The 20030-nt window shown below is 43.5% G+C and overlaps 1 protein-coding gene across 1 annotated transcript in view; it reads left to right on the top strand.

Moving 5' to 3' along the window:
* The first annotated feature begins 3659 nt into the window (after nt 1–3659).
* PLBD1 (phospholipase B domain containing 1) overlaps nt 3660–20030 on the top strand; it is a 61967-nt gene continuing 45596 nt past the window's right edge. Inside the window, exons 1-2 of the mRNA XM_003797805.3 lie at nt 3660–4187; nt 13932–14151. Coding sequence (XP_003797853.1) covers nt 4070–4187; nt 13932–14151 — 338 coding nt within the window. The 5' untranslated portion in view covers nt 3660–4069. The remainder of the gene's footprint in view (nt 4188–13931; nt 14152–20030) is intronic.

Below are 20030 nucleotides of genomic sequence, written 5' to 3'. Positions count from 1 at the left end.
AAAAAAAAAAAAAAAAAAGAATGTATACTAATGTTAAATTAGTTCTACGCACAGAAATAAAAAGTTAAAGAGTCGAATAAGAGAAATAAATATGGGTTCATGTGAATGGCCCAGGATTATTCTTCTAGTGGTGGAGTCACCTACCTGATGGGTGGGGCAGGTATAGAAATGTTTGCTGATAGAAACTCAAAAATGATCAGAGCAGAGGAGATTATGTTTAAACTTTTCAGAATGTAACCCATGAACTCACAAGCCTTGAAAAGGAGACACACAACCCATAAGGCACCTGAGTCGTAGAGTAGCAATAACTGAGGGAGTTGTTTGGGGAGATGAACCCAAGGGCGGGCTCCCTAACTGATGCAGGCTAGGTCAGACTATTTTTTAGCCTTTACTGCCACTCCTCCAGGGTTCAGAACAGTCTGAGAATGAGCCCAAGGACCCAATAGGATCTACGTTAGGATGAAGAGGTTGCCAAGTGTGTCAGAAACAGCTGGCTGCCTACCAAAAAATGTGTGCTCTTATTTCCATACTGACAGGTGGCATGCCAGATAGAGGCTGCATTTCCCAGCCTTCTTGGCAGGAAGGTGGGGCGTTATGTCCAGCCCTTGCCAAGGGAAGGTAAGCAGAAAAGAGTAAGAAGCAGGAATGCTTTCCCCAAATCTTTCCCCGTCCTATGGCCAGGAGAAAAGGCTCCAAGGCCATAGGGTCTTTGTTCCTGCATACAATTCAGCAACCACAGTGCATTCACAGAGGTACCTAAGGATGTAGCAAATATTCACAGGAAAAAGCAATAGCAGAACACTCCGTAATAAATCAAAGCGAGTCTTTGGGATGTGTTAACTTTTTGAGAGAAAAGCAGCACGGTCTGTAGAACACTGAGCAGATGACAACTATTAAATCATTTGTCCCTAACTACTGAATACAAAGCACTATTAGGTATTTCTTTTGGTCTGCAGCCCCCCAAAATATATATTCCCCCAAAAGCATGTAAACCGAGAAAGTGTGGGAACTTTGGCCTTAGAGAACGGTGGAACCGTAGGTGAAAGGATGCTGAGTTCCTAAATTTCTGCATGAAGGAAAGCTACGTAGCGATTAAGAACTCCTAGATTGGACTGGTATTTGAGCTAGAAGTAAATGTTTGCTGCATTCATCAATTGAACTTTTTGAGTTTGCAGAGTATATGGGAATCTAAATCTGAAGTCAAGAGAGAGCTGCAGGTATCAGCAGCAGATCCCTGCACATCACCATTTCGGAAGACGATCTGAGAAAAATAAAACCACACCGTAGAGGAGGCCACTAGGTAAGAGCGTGATTCACGGAGGAGATGTCTCTTACTCAGCAGTAGGTCCACATCTAAGTCCCCTGAAACTAAGATCAACCTCAAGGGAAAAAAGGACATGGAGAAGGCAAAGAATGCCAAGAATTTGGCAGCAATGAGAGGTGTAACTTTAACTTCGTCGTTTAAACCTTTTTTTTTTTTTTTTTTTTTACCATCAGTGGATAAATGTTTGAATGCCAAGTTGAACACACTTTTTTGGAAAGGAAAAAAGTCTACACTTTGCATATTCTATTCTGGAACTGTAACATTTTTGGTCCATCACGCGTATGTTACAGCAAGGAAAGAAATACAGTGGCCAATAGAGACCGCTGTCCCTGTTCCCCCAAGTGGTCACTGGCTGCAGGTGATATTTGTGGCTTCTCCACCTTTTCCCCAGGCTCCCTTTATCTCAGCTGGATAAGATTCTTTGCCCCTTGGAATGAGGAACCTGAATCCTGGCAATGCTGCCTAGGTGAGGTGACAGCAATTTCACAAACCATTTCCTTAGGACATGGTGTTAAAGGGACTCCCCTGAGTCCCTTCTACTGCTTCCCACTCCTGCTGTGTAGGAGGGCTATTTCCTTTTGATGGTCAGGCTAAATTGCTCTAATCTAAACTACAGTCCTATTCTCACCCATTTTTTTTTTCCAGAGGGGTTCACAAAAGATCAGATAGCCCTTTCAAATTCCAATAACACTACTACACTGTGTCTCCTGCTGGAAAAACATTCCTCCACCCATGCTCACTAAAACCTCTAGCCAGTGGAGTCCAGACTCAGGGAAAGTTCCTACAGGGAACAGGATAATATAGATGGTGAGTAGCCTCCAGACACACATGTCTGTAACAGAAGTGTCTTTAGTTCTCGTCACCTCAGCTTTAGTGTGAATGAGTTTTGCTGCTCAGTTTCCTCCCAGACAGGTAAAACCCCACAATTTAAAGAGGTCAAGATTTATTATCCTCTAATTCAGTGGTTTGCAGCTGGAGGTAGTTTGCTCCTCACTCCAAGAGATCATTTGATAATGTTGGGGGACATTTTTGATGGTCACAACCAGTGGATGAAAGGTGCTACCAGCATCCAATGGGCAAAGGCTCGGGGATTCTCAGGACAAACCGCCACCCGCCACCCCCCACCCCCAACCAAGGATTATCTGGTTCAAAATTTCAGTAGTGCTGAGGTGGAGAGACCCTGATCCAATTCATTTGTTTATCCCCCCTGCTAGAATGGACGTTCTGTGAGGGAAAGGACTTTATCTTGTTTACTGCTCTGTGCCTGGAACTTGGTAGTTGACAAATATTTGATGACTAAATACTAGATGAATGCCTCATAGTTCACATGAGGCATGGTTATATACACAAGTATATCAGAACACTTGATGCGCTGAATTGGACGTTTTAATCGGGCAACGCAACTGAAATATTTAGGGTGGCGCAACTTTCATCAACATCCTAACATAGTTAGTTCTCTCTCCACATGACAAAACCAAGTTGTTTATAATTCCCTTCACTTTGCTTTTCCAACTTGAAGGAATATGTGCAACTCTTACAACATCGTCTGTTCCTTCATTATGCAATGAATGTCACCAAACCTACAAAATTGTGGTCTGTATTCCACAATTTGCACAGAGATTTGATGCATTTTTAATGGTACTCTATCTTTTCTAACAACTCCAAGGGGATCCCCCTCTAGGAAAGATAACTCTTGTTCTTTCTTCCCGTCTCTCCTTGACGCCTCAGTTAAGCTCAGAAGAAAGGCCAGGAAGAAGAGTGGGGTGCCCAGGCCCCCAGCTGTGTGGTGGCTTCTTCCCTCCTGCCCCTTCCCCACCTGTACCTTAAGCGTAGTTCTATGGCGGGGGCACTGCTGGCAACTTCTACGGACCTGTTTATCTCTATACAGCTTTGTCCGTCCTTACCTGAGCCGGGGAAGACTCTTACTATCCCTGGGACCTGGAGCATAAGATACGCTCAATCACGTCCTACTGAAGGAATAAAATGCTTTTTCACCTACTTCACAATGTCACCTAGGGCACCCTGGGCCAACTTCACAATGTCCCCCGAGGCATCATTTTTGCCTGCTTCACAATGTCACTTTCAACTGCCCCTCCACAGAAATGGGGACCTCACAGGGACTTAGGAGTGTATCCCGTTTCAGCCCTGTCTGAATCACTCTTCAGTAGTGGCTCCAGCCAATGAAGAGAGGCAAAGAACCAAAAGTCTTGAGCTGCAACCAATGAAGTTGTGTTAAACAGCCCGGGATGGAGGGACACTAATCACCATCACTGCGGGGTCACAAGACCTCCCCGAATGGCAAAGACTGGGAGCTGCGTGTAGACAGGGGTATGCATTTCATCCTTGCTCTGGGTGCTGCCCGGGACTGGCCGACCCTGGAGGCAGAGGCTCGTGTTGTTGACGCAAACTGATTAGATTCCTTCAAGCCTTGTGCATCGAAACTGCCCAAGAGTGTAGAGAGCTGCTCGCCGTCTCTCTGCACTTCCCACAAGTGCTGCTGGGGAACTTTCCCAGCCCGGCCCACAGGTTGCTAGAGGGTCAGACCGAAAGGACCCGCCTTTCCCAGACTGGGGCCCAGTAGGAGGAAGGTTGTTCCCAAGGCCACGTGAAGCTTCCTCGAACAGGCAGGACTAATGCAAGAGGAAATTTAAGGACGGCCCGATCTCTAAGACGCGGAGCCCCAGCTGCCACCGCTGGCCACAGAGGCCACCTCGCCCGCCGAGCGCAGGTCGGGACCGCGGAGCTATGGCCAACCGCACCCTGGACAGGCGCCTCGGGCTGCCGCCGCTGCCGCCGCTGCTGCTGCTGCTTCTGCTGCCGCCGCCGCTGCTGTTGGTCACCGCGGCTCGGAAGAACCCTCCAGGTGAGCAGCGCGCGCGCCCCGGCCGCCGCCCGGGCTGGGGATCCGGGGGCCCGGCACTGGGCGCTGCCCGCCCCAGCCCGGAGTCTGGCCAAGTTAACTTCCAGCGGTGTCTTGTTTCTGGGTGGACGCCAGCCCTGCCGTGGGGCGGCGATGGCACGTGAGAAGGGCATGGAGTGTGTTTCTACACGAACGTAGAAAGTTTGGGCCAGAATTCTTGGCCAACAAATCAGTTCACTTCTGCACTGACTCTTGGCCCCACAGAGCCTGGGCTGGTCCTATAAACTCCAGCCAAAGGACATCTAAATATAACTAGATCATTGGGAGGTATGACGCTGGGGGGTGCCACTTGTTTTTAAATAGTGACAATGACTTTGGCCTAAAATAATGATTGCATCGTGGTAGTGTCAGCTTGCTATGTGCCAGGCAGTGTGAGAAAGGGGTTATGTGTTGATAAAATGGTCACTATAACCCTAAATATGACATAATACCCATTCTGCAGATGAGAAAATTGAGACTGGGAAGAAGTCAGGAATTTGCATAAAGATAAAGTCAGTGAAGACCAAGCTAGGATGTCAGAGCATTTGCCTAACTTCTCCCCTCTTGGAAAAACAGGTTTTATCCCTACAGGCAATTAATGTAAACTTACACCCTATGCAAAAAAAAAAAAAAAATTGTTACTTCAATTTCCAATGAGTAAAGCCAAGATTGTTAACTATAGGAACTTAAAGGACTTTAATAGTAACAAGAGAAGATTAATTTTGTTTTATTTCTTAATCCCTTTTCTCTGCTGATCTTGTGCAAGAAAAGGGTGGGGTTTAGGGAAGATGCTTCTTCTCAAATGTGTGTAGGGATCCTTGCCACACCACCTTCCATCAGCAAGGATCTGCAATCACCAGATTTTAAAGTCTTTGCCCAGTTACCACTCTCCAATCTTCACTCCTTCCTGTCTGTGCAGACATGAGGGATCAGGTGCACCCACAGGCTCCCGACTCCTGACTTCCCTGCACATTCTCTTCTTTGCCTGAATTATGAAGGTGGCCTTAGTGCCTACTTTTAGCTCATGGAGACTGCTCATTCAGACCCACACATGCAGCGGAAGGGTCTCAGAAATGCAAACAACTTTTGCATGTGTCTGGAATGCTGGCTGAAATCTTTCTTCCTTTTCTGTTCTTTTGGACTTTGAGATTATTTTAAATGGGTGGAGATACTGTTTCCCAAAGATGGGGTACTGTTTATTCAAGATGATCCACCTGGTAAGAAACTGCACCTTTAAGTGAGTTCCCCAAACTGGAAGCTGACTCTACGTCTAGAGGTTCTAGAACCTAGGTAGAAAGTGAGACATCGTGGGTGCCAAGCAACCTGACAGCACCATGTCCTGCAGTCTGGAAAAGCTTCTCATCATAGGGCTGAAGGACATCTGGTGATGCCACATTGGCTGTTCCAAACAGATGTGATTTTTGTTTCCTTTGTTCCACTTTTATGAATCTGTTTTCTGTTGCACTTTTTGGATCTTTGTCTTAATCTTCTGCTAGTCTGCTGACAACTTGAGACTAGAGAAAAGGGCCTTTGCTACCTCTTGCTTGTCATGTGTTCTCCAAAATACCTGGCTCAGTACTCTGAACTTTAACAGGAACTGCATACGCAGTAAAGCGTGTGCATTTTCATCCCCTTGGAATGAATTTTACATCCACCAATATGCATCTTTGTATCCAAGAACAACTTCTTTAATTTAAAAACAACTTTCTAAAAAGTTGTTTAGAAACAACTTTCTTTAATTTAAAAAACAATTTTTATCACCATGAATTGTAGACACATACAACTTCTTTCATTTTTAATAGTAATGTTGTAGTTTCATTATTCCTGAAATGGGCAAAGAACTGCACATTTCATCCTAGCCTTACCTTTCAAGCTATGATAGACTTCAGACATATAATAGGGTTGCTTTAATCTTTCCAAACAGAAAAGTCCCACGTTTGTTTTTAAGAGTCCTTGTGCAATTTGTTCTAAGTGATACTTATAGTAAATTGGGTTGTCACTGTGAAAAGAAATGGATTGGCTGCTGAGTGCCTCATAGGGTGGCACATACTTTGGTAAAACTGGTTCAGAATCTGTCCTCAGTCTTGCAGGGGTAAGCTTTAGAAATTCAGTCTTCCCAGTGCTCCAGTTGGGATCAGATCCAAGGAAGCTGATTCACCCTGATGAACATGCAGGTCTATTCCCCACACTGTTAATTTTTAGCTAGAAATATATGTCAGGCAGGCTGAGTATTTGTGTGGCCTGGCCCAGGCACATTCTCACTGTGATCAAACTACATGGGATAGATAATATCAGGGGTTCTCAGGCTGGAGGTTTGATTGATCTTTCTCCCAGTATGTACTGGACACTTGAATGAAGCCAACATGGTGCCCTTCCACTGGTCAGTGCTTGCCTGGCATACCTGGCCCCTGACTCTGCCTTGCCCATATTTGGATCCCTAATGTCCACTTAAGACTAACAGATTTTCTCTCTGAGTAGGTTAATACTTTTATCTGGTTGTCAAGGAATTTACAGTCCTGGGAGTTATTCAGTCCCTGTAAGGTGACTTGGCAGCCTATATTTGGGGCTAATAATCTCAGTTAATATTTTACCTCCAAGGGCATCCTTATTTCCAAATTCACTTGACATAGGGCCTCATAGCTGCTCTTTGTGCCTATTCTTCTTTAAAAGTTCTTCACTCTTGGAAGTATAGCATTAGGGGAGTACCATAGAATTCCAGAAACAGAAATCCCCCTAAAACCCAACTGCCTGTGTTGCCATCTTGACTCCAGCACTGTGTGACCTTTAGTCACTTATTTAATCTCTCTATGCCTCATTTTCTTCATCCATGAAATCAGTATTATAATAGTATCTATATCCCAGGATTGTTGTGAGGACCAGCACCTGTCATACAGTAAATAAATGCTATCTAACTGAGTGGCTGTTGGAGTTTCTTTTCTTCGGAAAATCATCACAGATGCTTGATAAGACAAGCAGAATGCAAATGGTAATTCCTGTGCTTTGAAGAAATAACTTGTTCTAAAAGCAGGATGTTTCCTTAATCATGGCCCACCATTTCAGGCATTTGAGGCATACAGCACCAGCACATTAAGAAAGTGTTTGAAAAAACAAAGAGCAAGGCCAGGCACAGTGGCCCATGCCTGTACTCCCAGTGTCTGGGTGGCTGAGGCAGGTGGATCACTTGAGCTCAGGAGTTTGAGACCAGCCTGAACAAGAGTGAGACCTCATCTCTAAAAATAGCCAGGCATTGTGGCAAGCACCTATAGTCCCAACTTTGTAGGAGGCTGAGGCAAGAGGATCACTTGAGCCCAAGAGTTTGACATTCCTGTGAGCTATGATGCCACGGTACCCTACCAAGGGTGACAAAGTGAAACTCTGTCCCAGAACAACAACAAAACAATGTCCTAGGTTGCTTTCCTCTGTTGTTAATATAACTGAGTGACTGATTATTTTTTCCTAAGTGAAGTTTTTTTCACTATGCCTGCTTTAGAATGTCCCTACGCCTTACTTTCTTTTGGAGCCTTGCCAAATCTTCCAGTCTCTCATCCCCATTGCTTTGGTGTTTGAGATCCAAAAGAAGCTAGTGCTCTGTGTAAGCCCCAACACTTGGTTGTGTTCTCCCTTTATTGGTCGAAAAAAAAAATGTACACAAGTTCCAGAACTATTCCTAGATGTCCCATTTATCTTTGTTATTAAACTTCCTTTCATGGCCTTTCTGGAAGAATTCATCTGAGAGCAAAGATCAAAATCTTCCTCTAGAAGAAAATGAGAAAAGAATCATCCTCCTTTAGTGTTTACATTGAGGTAGAACAATTTTTGTAAAAAAAAAATGTTCATGGTGATTTATTTTTATAACATATAAACTATGAAACATGTGAATTTTGTCTTGGAAGTTTGCTCTGATAAGCAGAACAGAACTTTTTGTTTTCATGCTTCTTTAGGCACTAATTTTACATAGTCACTTGTTATCTTCTGGTTTTGTTGGATTCCAAATAATAAAGCATTAGCTATTGAAACAGCAAAAAGCAAAGAGGCAGCAGCACTAATCATGGCAAGAATCTCAAAAGATTTATTTTCTTCAACATTTTTTCTTTTTACACATTGAAATCTTTTCAAAGTGTAAATTTTATCTTTTTTTAATGGAATAGGTTCCAGTTTCTCCTATAACTTACATTTCAGAATCTTTTGAGAATTTAGCTTTAAAATGTGACTAGAAAATGTATTAACAATGTTATCATGTAGCTTCTTTGTACTGTTACAAAACAGGAATTTACTTAATTCCTGTAAAAAATGAAATAGAGGTAGTGAAATTATAAGGAAATTTTAGTCTAGAACTTGAAACACTGTGTCTACACAATTAACAAATATCATGTTGCAATCTTCCTAGAGAAATTTGTGCATGTGTCTTGATAGAGAGATTTCAAAACAGAATGAGCAAATCACTGAAAGAGACAAGCTTCCTCTGAAGTTGGTCCATCAGCCATGCCCATGCAGTAATGATTTTGGCATAAGGAAGCATCAGTTTATTCAAACCACTGTCATTCTGTTTGAGGTCATTTGCAAACCTAAGATACCAAGGTTCTAATTCATAATTAGAAATCAAGAATTAGCAGACTATGAACTTGACACAAGTCTGTCATACCTTCCTAGCCAGTGTGAAAGTTTGGAATTTAGGTGGGCCACATATTCCACAAAGCATTGTGCTAGCTCCTAGAGAACGGATGTGATAATACAAGATGCCACCTCCCATTCTCAAGGAGCTTATAATTAAATTTAGTGGACCAAATACACAAAAATGTCTAACTATTATAATAAGTGATCTAGATGAGGATTGAGCCATGAGCGTCAAACCAAAATGGGGCAAAGTTGACTTTCTGCTGATAACACTTTTGGCAGGAACTCTGATTTCAGCTGGTATGTTTCAAGGGAGGAAGGAAAGAGATCATTCCACATGTAAGCAAATCTTTAGCATTTTTCTATATTAGTATTTTGTTGCATTGAAGCTGTCTTTTATGGCGGTGTCCCTTTCTAGTTAGCTAATGTGTCAGGTGTACTAGGCATCCAACCTTACATCCTCTCAACCTGCCTTCTATTCTAGCTTCATGCAGGTGTGACCTGAGGTGACTCAGCCTTACTCCAGGGCTCTTGCTTTCCACTTGGGTACGTCTCTGAAATCATAACCATTTAGAACTGGAGCACATGCAGAACTGAGAATGAGGGAGTTAATGGGTTCATAGGGCAACTGTTGAAAATATATGCTCCTTCTTCCACCCCTGGGAAGATTTGAGGCTTGTTTTACACACCTCTTCAGAGGGTCCCAGTGGGATCAACCTGGTGTCCAATATGGAAACCAGCTCAGAATGTACCCTTGAATTGGCTTTCCCAGTTTCCCCCTTTCCCTTCCCCTTTCCCCATCCCTCACCTCCTGTTCCCTGGGAGCACTTGCCAAAATAATCCTCCTTTAAGCAAAAGTCTTAGGCTCTGATCTCTAAAGAGAGTCAAAGTTAAAACACCTACTTATAATTGTGTTTTCTAGAGAATATTTAACTCACAAATCAATTCTTTCCTTAAAAAAAAATAATGAAAACCAGATTATCAATTTGCTGAGAGCCCTTTCAAAGAAGGACAGTGCAATGCCAAGGTCCACAGAGAGACTAGCTCAGTGGACATAAAGAGAAACACAATGTAAGGATCGGAATCGGTGACTTATTAGCTAACCTCAGTCTGAATAGATTGTTTCAATTATAATTGTTTTCTCTTTCTCTTGTTCTCTCTCTGACTTGCTGAATATATTAGGCACACGTTGCTTTGCTCACGGTTGAAAACTGCATATTCTTTTATAAATGAGGTGTTAGGAAAATTAGGTTCCAAATATGGGAGAGAGGGATTTAAGCCCCTTTAAGAGTATTTTATAAATTCCCTTTTTTCTAAAAATAGGATTAGGAATTTCTTTCAACTGAAAACAATGAACTCATAAAAAATATTAGTAAGAGTGCACAGGGATATAAAAGAAATTTAATATGTGTTTGGTCTTTTGCATAAGGAGAAATATAAAAATAATAGAGCACTTTCCATCTTTATTTATAAAAGAAAAGTAGTCTGATTTTATTCGCATTTATCCAACAACTATTTATCAAGAGCATTGATTTTGAGGACATAAAGAGAATATCCTCAAAATGTTAAGAATATTTAAATCTGATTTTTTATTTTCACAACTCTAAAGAAAAATGTCAACAAATGGGACTTGCTCCTTGTTCTTGGTGGACTTAGGCTGAGAATCTGAACCATCCTATAGGCCTCTTACGCAAGCGTGAAAACATAATTACTTGGGTTATTTCAGATGAGGATTAAAGGATTTAAGCAAATCAGAAAGTAATACGGATAATGGGGAAAACCAGAGAGAGTTGAAACATGGAAAAAACATTGAGGAATGAAGGACCTTGTCAGAGGCAGAGTGACAACTCGGATTTTGGCTTTGTTCTCAAAGCATATGCTAAATTGTCAGTAGCCAATTTTTATCACTGACTTCTCTTGAAAACTGGGTAAAGGTGTTTTTATGCACAGAGGTACACAAAGGTCAAAAAGTACACATTTGTAGAAGTTCAGTTTTGTGGTCAGGAAATTGGGTAGTGTCAGGAGCAGTGAAAACACAGCACTGGGGCATAGTACTTAGATTGCTTGAGCAAGCCCGAATTTACAGCAAAAGGGGGTTGCTAGAATGGAAAGGGGTGGGGGAAGGAAGACCAGGGTGTTTGGGATGAAAAATGCCAAGGTTTTGGAGAAGGAGACAAAGCTAAGATCACGCTGTGTGGCTAGAACTAAAAGAGAAGTGCAGGAGCCTTACCCACTTTTTTTTTCCTTTTATGGTTCCTGTTTATGACCCTCCCCCTCCACAGCTCTTTCTGGCTCCTTTTTAATCCAGCCATGCTTCCCCATTTCCCGCAGGGCTGACTGGAGGTGAGGGGGGAGGGGAAGGTGTAGGAAAAGCTGAGGAAGGGCTCAGACCTTTGGGAGGGGAAGTTTCTGCGGATGCTGCCCACAGTTGTCAAACTCTGGCCAATTGGTTTCACTAACATTTAAACAATTATCTGTCACCAGAAGTTTATTAGTAAAGTATTCACCACCTCCCTATGCTTATTAATGTCACTACTTCCACTTAACCACAGAGTTAAAGAAAGCCTGTCGTTATGGACATGATTTTGCTCAGAAGTAAGATGACTTAGACCTATGCAGGATCATTAAGACTTGTAATCAGGATTACTTTGAAAGCCTAAACAAGTCTCAGCATGTCACCGAACCCCCTGGGTCAAGGTGCTATGATGGAATAGTGTTAAGATTACACTGGTAGGAATTTTTTGACAGATAGTCTTAAAATCAAAAAATAAAATGTTGGTTCAGTTTTGAATGTTGCCAACAGATAACCTTATGTAAGTATTGCAGCTGAACTTTCTAGTCTATTGACTACTAAAAACTCAGTATGGCTAAAACTAAACTTATACTCCCACTCAGATTTATTCCCCAACGCTTCCTTGCTGAATGATACAACATCCATTCACTGAGCCTCAGCCTAGAAGCTGAGAGTCATTCTGGCCTCCTCCCTCCTCTTTAATGGCTGACTTGAAGGTACAGTCTCTGTCTTTAACCACAGCAGGTTTGCAAGGGTTTCTCAGTGGGAGAAAAATGCTCTATAGACTGTTTCTTTTCTCCATTTCTTATTTCCTTTTTTTCTCTCTCTTCCTTCCTAAGTCTCTCTTCCATTCGCAAATATTTATTCAGTACCTGTTGTGAGCCAGGCACTATACCAAGTGCTGAGGAAAAGTGTCTGGCACCAAGCAGTTCATAGCTAGGGCAGACATTTAAGTTACAGTATGATGTGATACGGCAAATAGAAGATGCCCACACAAGGGACACAGAGCTTGTAGAGAAGATCAACCCTCACAAAAGGGGTGCTGCTTCCTGAGTCCTGAGGTTGCCAGGTGGTTAATGGGAGAGAAAAGTCTCAGGCAGAAGAAAGAGTGTATGCAAAGTCAGAGATGCTGACCCAGCTTCTGCTGGGTTGAGAGCTGTCTGTTATGGTTTCTGGATCACACAGTGCAGGGGGTGGTGGTGAGGAAGCTGATTAGGTAGATAGAAACCAGGTCACGAAGGCCAAGACAGTAAGCGAATAACCCTTTTTTATAGGAAACAGAAGCCATCAAGGACTTTCAGGAGGTGAGCTAACAAAACCATGGTTTGCATTTTGGAAAGCTTACTCTGGTAGAGAAAGAAGAATGGATTTAAAATCAGAGGACCCTTAAAAAAGGCCTTTTCTATAGTTAAGGTAATTGTGATACCTAAAGTAGCATAGAAATGTCAGATAAGCGGGAAGAGACCCGTGGGGGGAGATACTTAGGAAGTTTGATTAAACCTAAGTTCCAAGGGATAGAAAAGAGGGCAGGATAGGAGATCACAGAGATAGAAGTAGAAGATGGAGGATGGGCCGGGGGAGAATGTGGGTTTCATTTTTGACATTTTGAATCTCTAGTGCTGTGGAATCATCCAGATTATGTCATCCAGTGTGTTGTGGGGAGATAAAGAGGAGTCCCTGGGGAGAGTGAGGTCAAGGGCAGCGAAGGAGGTTCAAGAGAGTGGTGTGTCCCAGATGCCAGGGAAGGAAAGAGTAAGGGTCACCAGGGTCTAATGCTTTCAGCAGTTCATGTGACATTAGGACTTGTGGATTTCCTTAGTGACCCAGGCAGAAGCAATGCTGGTGGCCTGTGGGGAGAGGGGACTAGACTGGGACAGGCTGGAGAGAGGCAGAGAGAGGAGGAAGCCATGGATACGAGCACCCTCCTTTCTCCAGAACATGAGGCCTGGAGCAGGTCTTGTTCATAGTTCTGTCACTGGCACAGTCACTGACACAGCACAGATACCTTGTCAACTTTTTAATAGCTTCATGAAAGGAGTGAGGGGGTCCAACCGAGGCTACTTGGGGCCACAGGATCCAGAGAGCTTCTGTGGCTGGGTTTGATTTTAGCTGTGAGACAGTGGAGCATGTTAATTGTGCTAATGGGGAAGGAGCTACTGCAGACAGAGAGAGAGAGAGAACTTTGGGGTACAGGAGCAAGAAGATAGATATAGAATGGCACAAAGTTCCTAAAGAGGGCAAGAGGGGTGGGATACCCAGCCTGGGGCAAAAGATTGAGTTGAAGCTGAAGGAGCGATGGTCAGGATGACTGCAAAGTTTGCAGGGATGGATCCACAAAATTACCAAGACTTGAAGAGTCACAGGAGATAGCTTCTACTTTTTCCTGCAAGATTGGAATAAAGCCATGTGTGAAAAATTAGGCAGGAGATAAGAGTCTGAGGATGGTAGGTCCCACTGCTGCGGGGAATGAAAGCATTGTTTCTTAGGTACCAGAGCCCTATCCTTGTCTGAATTAAACCCTACCCTCTAAGGGTGAAACCCAGAGGCCCGTCTCTATGATGCTTAATTACAGACCCACATTTCACCTGGATCTTTGTGTGCTGGTCTTCTGCTTTGACAAAGGCCCCAGTTTCCCCCCACTTGGAAGAAGGGAAAACTACAATGGCAGACGTCCCCATTCTAATTGAACGGCAATCTTTAAAAGTGAATGTGTTGGAATTGTCAGAAGAATTTGTCTCACAGACAAAAAGGCACCAGCAACACAGCTGAATAGCATTCTGTCGTTATTCCTTTTCTTCCAGGAGTCTACTATGCAACTGCCTACTGGAAGCCTGCTGAAAAGACAGTAGAAGTCAAAAAAGTAATAGACAAGAATGGGGATGCCTATGGCTTCTACAATAACTCCATGAATGCCACAGGCTGGGGCATCCTGGAGATCAGAGCTGGGTATGGTTCTCAAGCCCTGAGCAATGAGATGACCATGTTTGTGGCTGGCGTTTTGGAAGGTTACCTCACTGCCCCGTAAGTATCCCAGTCTTGGTGGAGCAAGCACCAGGCAACCCCCAGACTTTCCTTATCTAGCAGTGACTCATCTTCTGGCTTTAGAACTGACATTGGAGCTGACAAGTAGTTGAGGTCCTATGCATGTGATGTAGACATTATCAGAATTTCACTTGGGCCTACAATCAATACCTGCCTAGAAGGTATAAACCACCCAGGTGTGGCACTCTTCAATTCTCATGGCACTTAACTTTCTAAAATCTTTCCTTCTTAGGAAACTTTTTTGATTTGACTTGTTTGGTTTAGTTTTTTGAGACAGAGTCTCACTGTATTGCCCGGTGTAATCTCAAACTCTTGTACTCAAGCAATCCTCTCGCCTCAGCCTCCCAAGTACCTGGGACTGGAGGTATGTGCCACTGTACCCTTCGTCTCATGAGACTATTTTAAAAGACAATGAAGTTATTTCATTCTACTAATCATTTGTTGTCTGTCCAGTCATCTCAAAACAATACTTCCAGGTGGGCAAAGAGATTTTCTTTTTGAGACAATGTCTCACTCTGTCACACAGGCTGTATGGTAGCATCATCATAGCTCACAGTAACCTCAGACTCCTGGGCTCATGCAATCTTCCTGCCTCAGCCTCCTGAGAACCTGGGACTACAGTCATACCCTACCATGCCCAGCTAAGTTTTCTATTTTTGTAGAGATGAGGGCTTGCTGTATTGATTAAACGGGTCTTGAACTCTTGGCCTCAAGTAGTCTTCTCACCTCAGCCTCCTAAAGCCTGAGCTTCAAAGATATTTTAAACAGAAATTTTAACTACTCTAATATAAATGTTTCTTCTGTTTCTACTGTAATTGATTCTGGTGTCCTTGTCTTGCCTTATAAAAATAATAAGGATGTAATTAGTGATTATGCAATCAAGATACATGCTTTTCAGAGCGAAGGTCTTTACTGAAAATAAAGTTGCAACTCATTTAATCAAACCTCATTTCTCCTCTGATGTAAAAAGTGTCTTGATGACTTGTTTGCTTCCTTTATTCTCTGTGACCTAGATTGTTGACCAAACCTTATTTGGGCTATTAGCGCCTTAGTCATAGTAAATGAGGTATTGATCTTAATCTACTTCTGAGGACTAGAGATTGTATCAGATGTTGAATGTCTAGTTCCCGGGCTCTGGTTGCTCTTTTTTAATACAAACGACAAATTCATGTTTTTATTTATATACCAAATTTTTGTTACTCTACCATACAAATCTCCTTAACAGTGTATTATTCAGAGATATCTAAACCTTTATGAACTGAATAAGATTTTTTAAATATGCTTTAAAGCCTACTACACATGCAAAAATCATCTGAATTTCTGCAAATCTTCGGTATCTATGGAGTTCTGATTATTTTATTTAAATTAAGTTACAAGTTTGGAGAAATAATTCAAACCAGCTCTGTGTGCCTATAAACAGATCAGATTAACTCATAAGGGATGTAGAGAATGAGCCATTAGGGGAAACTGTGATTGGAGGGAGCAGCCCTAATCTAGGAGAGTGTTCTGAGGATGGTCATGCCTTTCTGGATATTTCTGTTACTATTACTATTAGAGAGAGCTCACAAAGTTTGAGAGAGCTGACAAAAGTGGCACTCCTGCTATTCCTGTGTTTCAGAAAAAAATACATTTTAACATCTCATCGCAGCCACTTTTGGAGGCGGCTTTATCATTTCACTTTTCATTTTTAATAAAGCATTGGCCTATTCTCGAATAACTTTATCCACTTACAAAAAGCATCCCTAGAAAAAGAAGACATTGCATGAATAACTTTTGAAAATACTTCTGCATTAGAGTATAATTAAATTTTACTTCTTAGAAAAAGATGTTCAGCTATTTAGTAACTGTTTTCTTGCTTCCTTTGCCTTTTTGCCATGTCCTTTCAAAAGAAAATTTGATACGTGTAAGTCAGCCTTTGAAAAGTAAAAATAAACAAACAAAACCCAAACACTTCTTACAGAGTATGACCCATGCTCTGAGGATTTGAATTCCTTTCAGGCCAGTAGCCGCAGCCTACAGGCAAATTGATCAGGAGTGAGAGAGAGAAGGTCTGGTAATCCCCGTCCACTACTGGACCCTTAGGGAGAAGTTGGGCCACTCTTGGCAGCACCTCCACTGCAGAGAACAACTTCAAAAGAGCTCTTTAGCTCCCTCTTGGAAGCAGCCAGACTAGTCAAAGAAGGCTTTGTAGAAGAAGTGAGTTGTGGGTCTGGTGCTTGATAGATGAGAACAGTTTGGCTGGGCTGGGGAGAAGGATAAAGTCACTCAGGGTGGGATGTCACAGAACAGAGTACTGACAAAAGGCCCTGAGGCTGAAATGAGTAAGTTGTATTTACAATGAGCAAGGAGTGGAGGCGCCAACTGAACAAGCAGAGGGTTTGTGTAAAAGAAGAGAGGTGTAGAGGGCTGTGGATGGGGGCCCGTCTCAACAGTCCTTCTGTACTCCAAGCATACAGCACTCAGAGCTTTTTAAATTTGAAATGCAACCTCTCTGTTCATCTCTTGTCTTATGTTTGTGACTGTGGTAATTCCCCCAGCCTTCTTAAGGGTGGGCTTCCAGGAGTCTGAGAGGACCTCGGCTCTGCAGAGACTTCTGCGGAGCTCACTGGCCAGGAGAAGGTGCTTGTCAGCAGGAGGGGTACAGAGGTGCAGTAAAGGACTGAAAGGGGTGTATGGAAAAAAGAGTCCAATAGTTTTATAAAAGGAGGATAGGAAGGAGAAAGAGAAGGAGAGGACAAGAAGGAAAAGAGGGAGGGTGGAGGAGGGAAAGAAGAGAAAAGAGAGGGAGGAAGAATTACAGTCAGAACTATCTTTAGAAGAGCCTCTCCCGTAGGCTGCTTTCAGAAGCTGTCATTCTTTTTTTCTTTTTTTTGAGACGGAGCCTCAAGCTGTCCCCCTGGGTAGAGTGCTGTGGCATCCACGCTCACAGCAACCTCCAACTCCTGGGCTCAAGCGAGTCTCCTGCCTCAGCCTCCCAAGTGGCTGGGACTTTAGGCGCCCGCCACCGACACCTGGCCATTTTTTGGTTGCAGCCGTCATTGTTGTTTGGTGGGCCCGGGCTGGGGATTCAAACCCGCCACCTTAGGTGTATGTGGCTGGCGCCTTAGCCACTTGAGCCACAGGCGCCGAGCCAGAAGCTATCATTCTAATGGCACTACTGAAAAGTCAAATATAGGCAGGGAATTTCTTTAGCACACATTTAAAGGTCCTGCTCCGTGCCTAGGCGAAAGCTAGGAAGAGTGGGATGCCCCACTAATGACCAAGCATGCTTAAAATAGCCCCCTGGTGATAGGGTGGGGAAGAGGGGAGGGAAGGAGAGGACCGTCTGTTTCCTTCCTGATATGGCCCAGGAGATGAAGGCTCATCATACATTTTGATGCCCAAGAGTTTATTTTGAAGGAAGGGATATGTCAAATGGACTAGAGAAGCTGGGCTGAGGGGCAAGAACTCCAACAGGAGGACAGAACAGAGGAGATTCTGGAAGGATTTGTAGGATTGAGACTCCCAGAGTGAAGACACCACACTGCACAGCCCAGCGTACACTGTCTCAGCCCAGCAGTGAGAGGCAGAATGGCTCCCTCCAACTAAGCAAGCTATCAAGCCGAAGACCTTAAGATGTCAGCCATATGGAAGCGGTGACAATAGCTACAGACTAGTAGTGGAGAAGGAATACCGGACACAGGCTGGGTGGTCTTTGTGTATCAGCTACTCTTGGGTACTTGTCTAAGAAGTAATAGCTTCCTCATACACAACTTGAGACATATACTATCAACTTAAGACATATACTACTGGGGACTGTCGCTTGGGGCTGCTTGGCAAGGTTTGATCCTACATACTAAGACACACCCTTAATGGCTTTGAGCCTAGGGTGAGAACCTGAGTTCTGACCAGATGTCAAAAGAAAGAACTTTTTCTTGTTTTCTGCTGAGCTTGCAAAGTTTCTCCTGCCACCACCAAGAGCAGGGAGAAGTTCCTGGCTGCCACCTTTTCCCCATATGACCACATCTGAAAGGTGTTAGCTTATATTTTCCTTCACATTTGGGGGGTGGGGGAGTGCTGAGGATGGACATTGTGGGATGAACAACTGAGATCCTCAGCTGCTCAAATAAAGATGAGTTTGACCACCTTGGAAGACATCGTTCACTCCCAGCAATATATGAAATATTTGAAATAGCAAGCATAAACACGCAAGGAAATATCCTCAAATCTTCAGGAGTAGTTCCTTTCAAGTAGTTAATAATTTTTTTCTTCCTTGAACTTTTTTCACCCCCTAGAAAACAGCTGGGTTCTGGGCCCAGCCCTTTCTAGTTAGACACTCAAGGTCATCTACCTATGGCTTCCCCTGCAAAATTATCTCAATATCTGCAGCAGCCAGATACTGCTGGGGCCACAGCCTAGAGCAAGCCCTGGATGAGTTCAGCAGCTTCTCACTGCCTTGCCTTCCCTCACCCTCTCTTCCTCTCTCTTCTCTCACCATGCCCTTCCTCAGAACCACTCACTGCAGGATGTTGACATTATCATGGAAGCATTCCCAGCTTGGTGCCTGTAGCTGAAGTGGCTAAGGCACCAGCCACATACAGCAGAGCTGGCTGGTTCAAATCCAGCCCGGGCCTGCACAACAATGACAACTACAACCAAAAAATAGCCAGGTATTGTGGTGGGTGCCTGTAGTCCTAGCTACTTGGGAGGCTGAGGCAAGAGAATCACTTAAGCCCAGGAGTTAGAGGTTGCTGTGAGCTGTGATGCCACGGCATTCTACCCAGGGCAATAGCTTGAGGCTCTGTCTTAAAAAAAGAAAGAAAGAAAGAAAGAAAAGAAACATTTCCCTCATAAGGTTTCTGAGCCTTGCTGTGATGCCCCTCCATTCACTTCTCATGGTACTTAACTTTGAGTTAAGAGCTTGTGCAAACACACACATGCATACAAGGTGGCATAGACTGAGCACAGAGTGGCTTTTGTTACGAGGCCTTTCACATAGTCCCTTCCCAGCATCTCTCAGAATCATGTTTCCTGAGAGCCAGATACTGCGTCTTCCATCTGCACCTGTTGAAAACTTGCAAATCCTCCAAGACCATCTCAGACACTGTCTTCTTGATAAGCTTTTTATGATTCCATTTCTACTGTATTAGAGTTCCATCTCTCCCCTCTACCATGTGGTAGTGCCTTGAGGACAGGCTCCCCAGTGCTTTGTCCCCAGAAGTTACTTAACTACATGCTTATTAGGTTTCATGGAATCTGCTTCTCCAGTTCTATTAGAGATGAATATAAGGCAATATGGTCATAGCACCTTGGCCAAATAAGAGCTTCTTCCTCTGTTTTTTAACTCCATAGGACAGCTCCCTAAGAGTTGCAAATTTAGTTTCTGATGGTTCACTAATGCTATGAGTGCTGAAAAATAGTCATGGATTCGTTTTTAATAAAATGAGGTATGAAAACTTTCTAGAAAGAATGGTAATGAGGGTGTGGAGACCTGGTCTGCTCTAGTCTTTAATAAAGTGGCCAGTCTTTTGGGTTGCTGAGCAGCTGCTGAAACTATCTCCTCTGGGATGACACAGTCTGAATGAGTCAATTTGATGCAACAAATACTTGTTTTGCTATTTTATGTAGGGCTCTGAAGATAGAAAGTTAGGGGTGAGTGTTAGTTCCTGAGTACATTCTTCAAAGGGGACTCCTTTTAGTGTGTTGAGACAACAATTGCTAAGACTATGATGGAAAGAGGTTCTAGCAAGAACTATGACAGAATAAGAGAGAGTAGTGGCTCGGCGCCTATAGCTCAACCAGCTGGGGCGCCAGCCACGTACACCTAAGGTGGCGGGTTCGAATCCCCAGCCCGGACCCACCAAACAACAATGACGGCT

This window comes from Otolemur garnettii, unplaced genomic scaffold (genome assembly GCF_000181295.1).
Source record: "Otolemur garnettii isolate 467f Iridium unplaced genomic scaffold, OtoGar3 scaffold00124, whole genome shotgun sequence".
NCBI lineage: Eukaryota > Metazoa > Chordata > Mammalia > Primates > Galagidae > Otolemur > Otolemur garnettii.
This window is presented reverse-complemented; position numbering and strand designations above follow the sequence as displayed.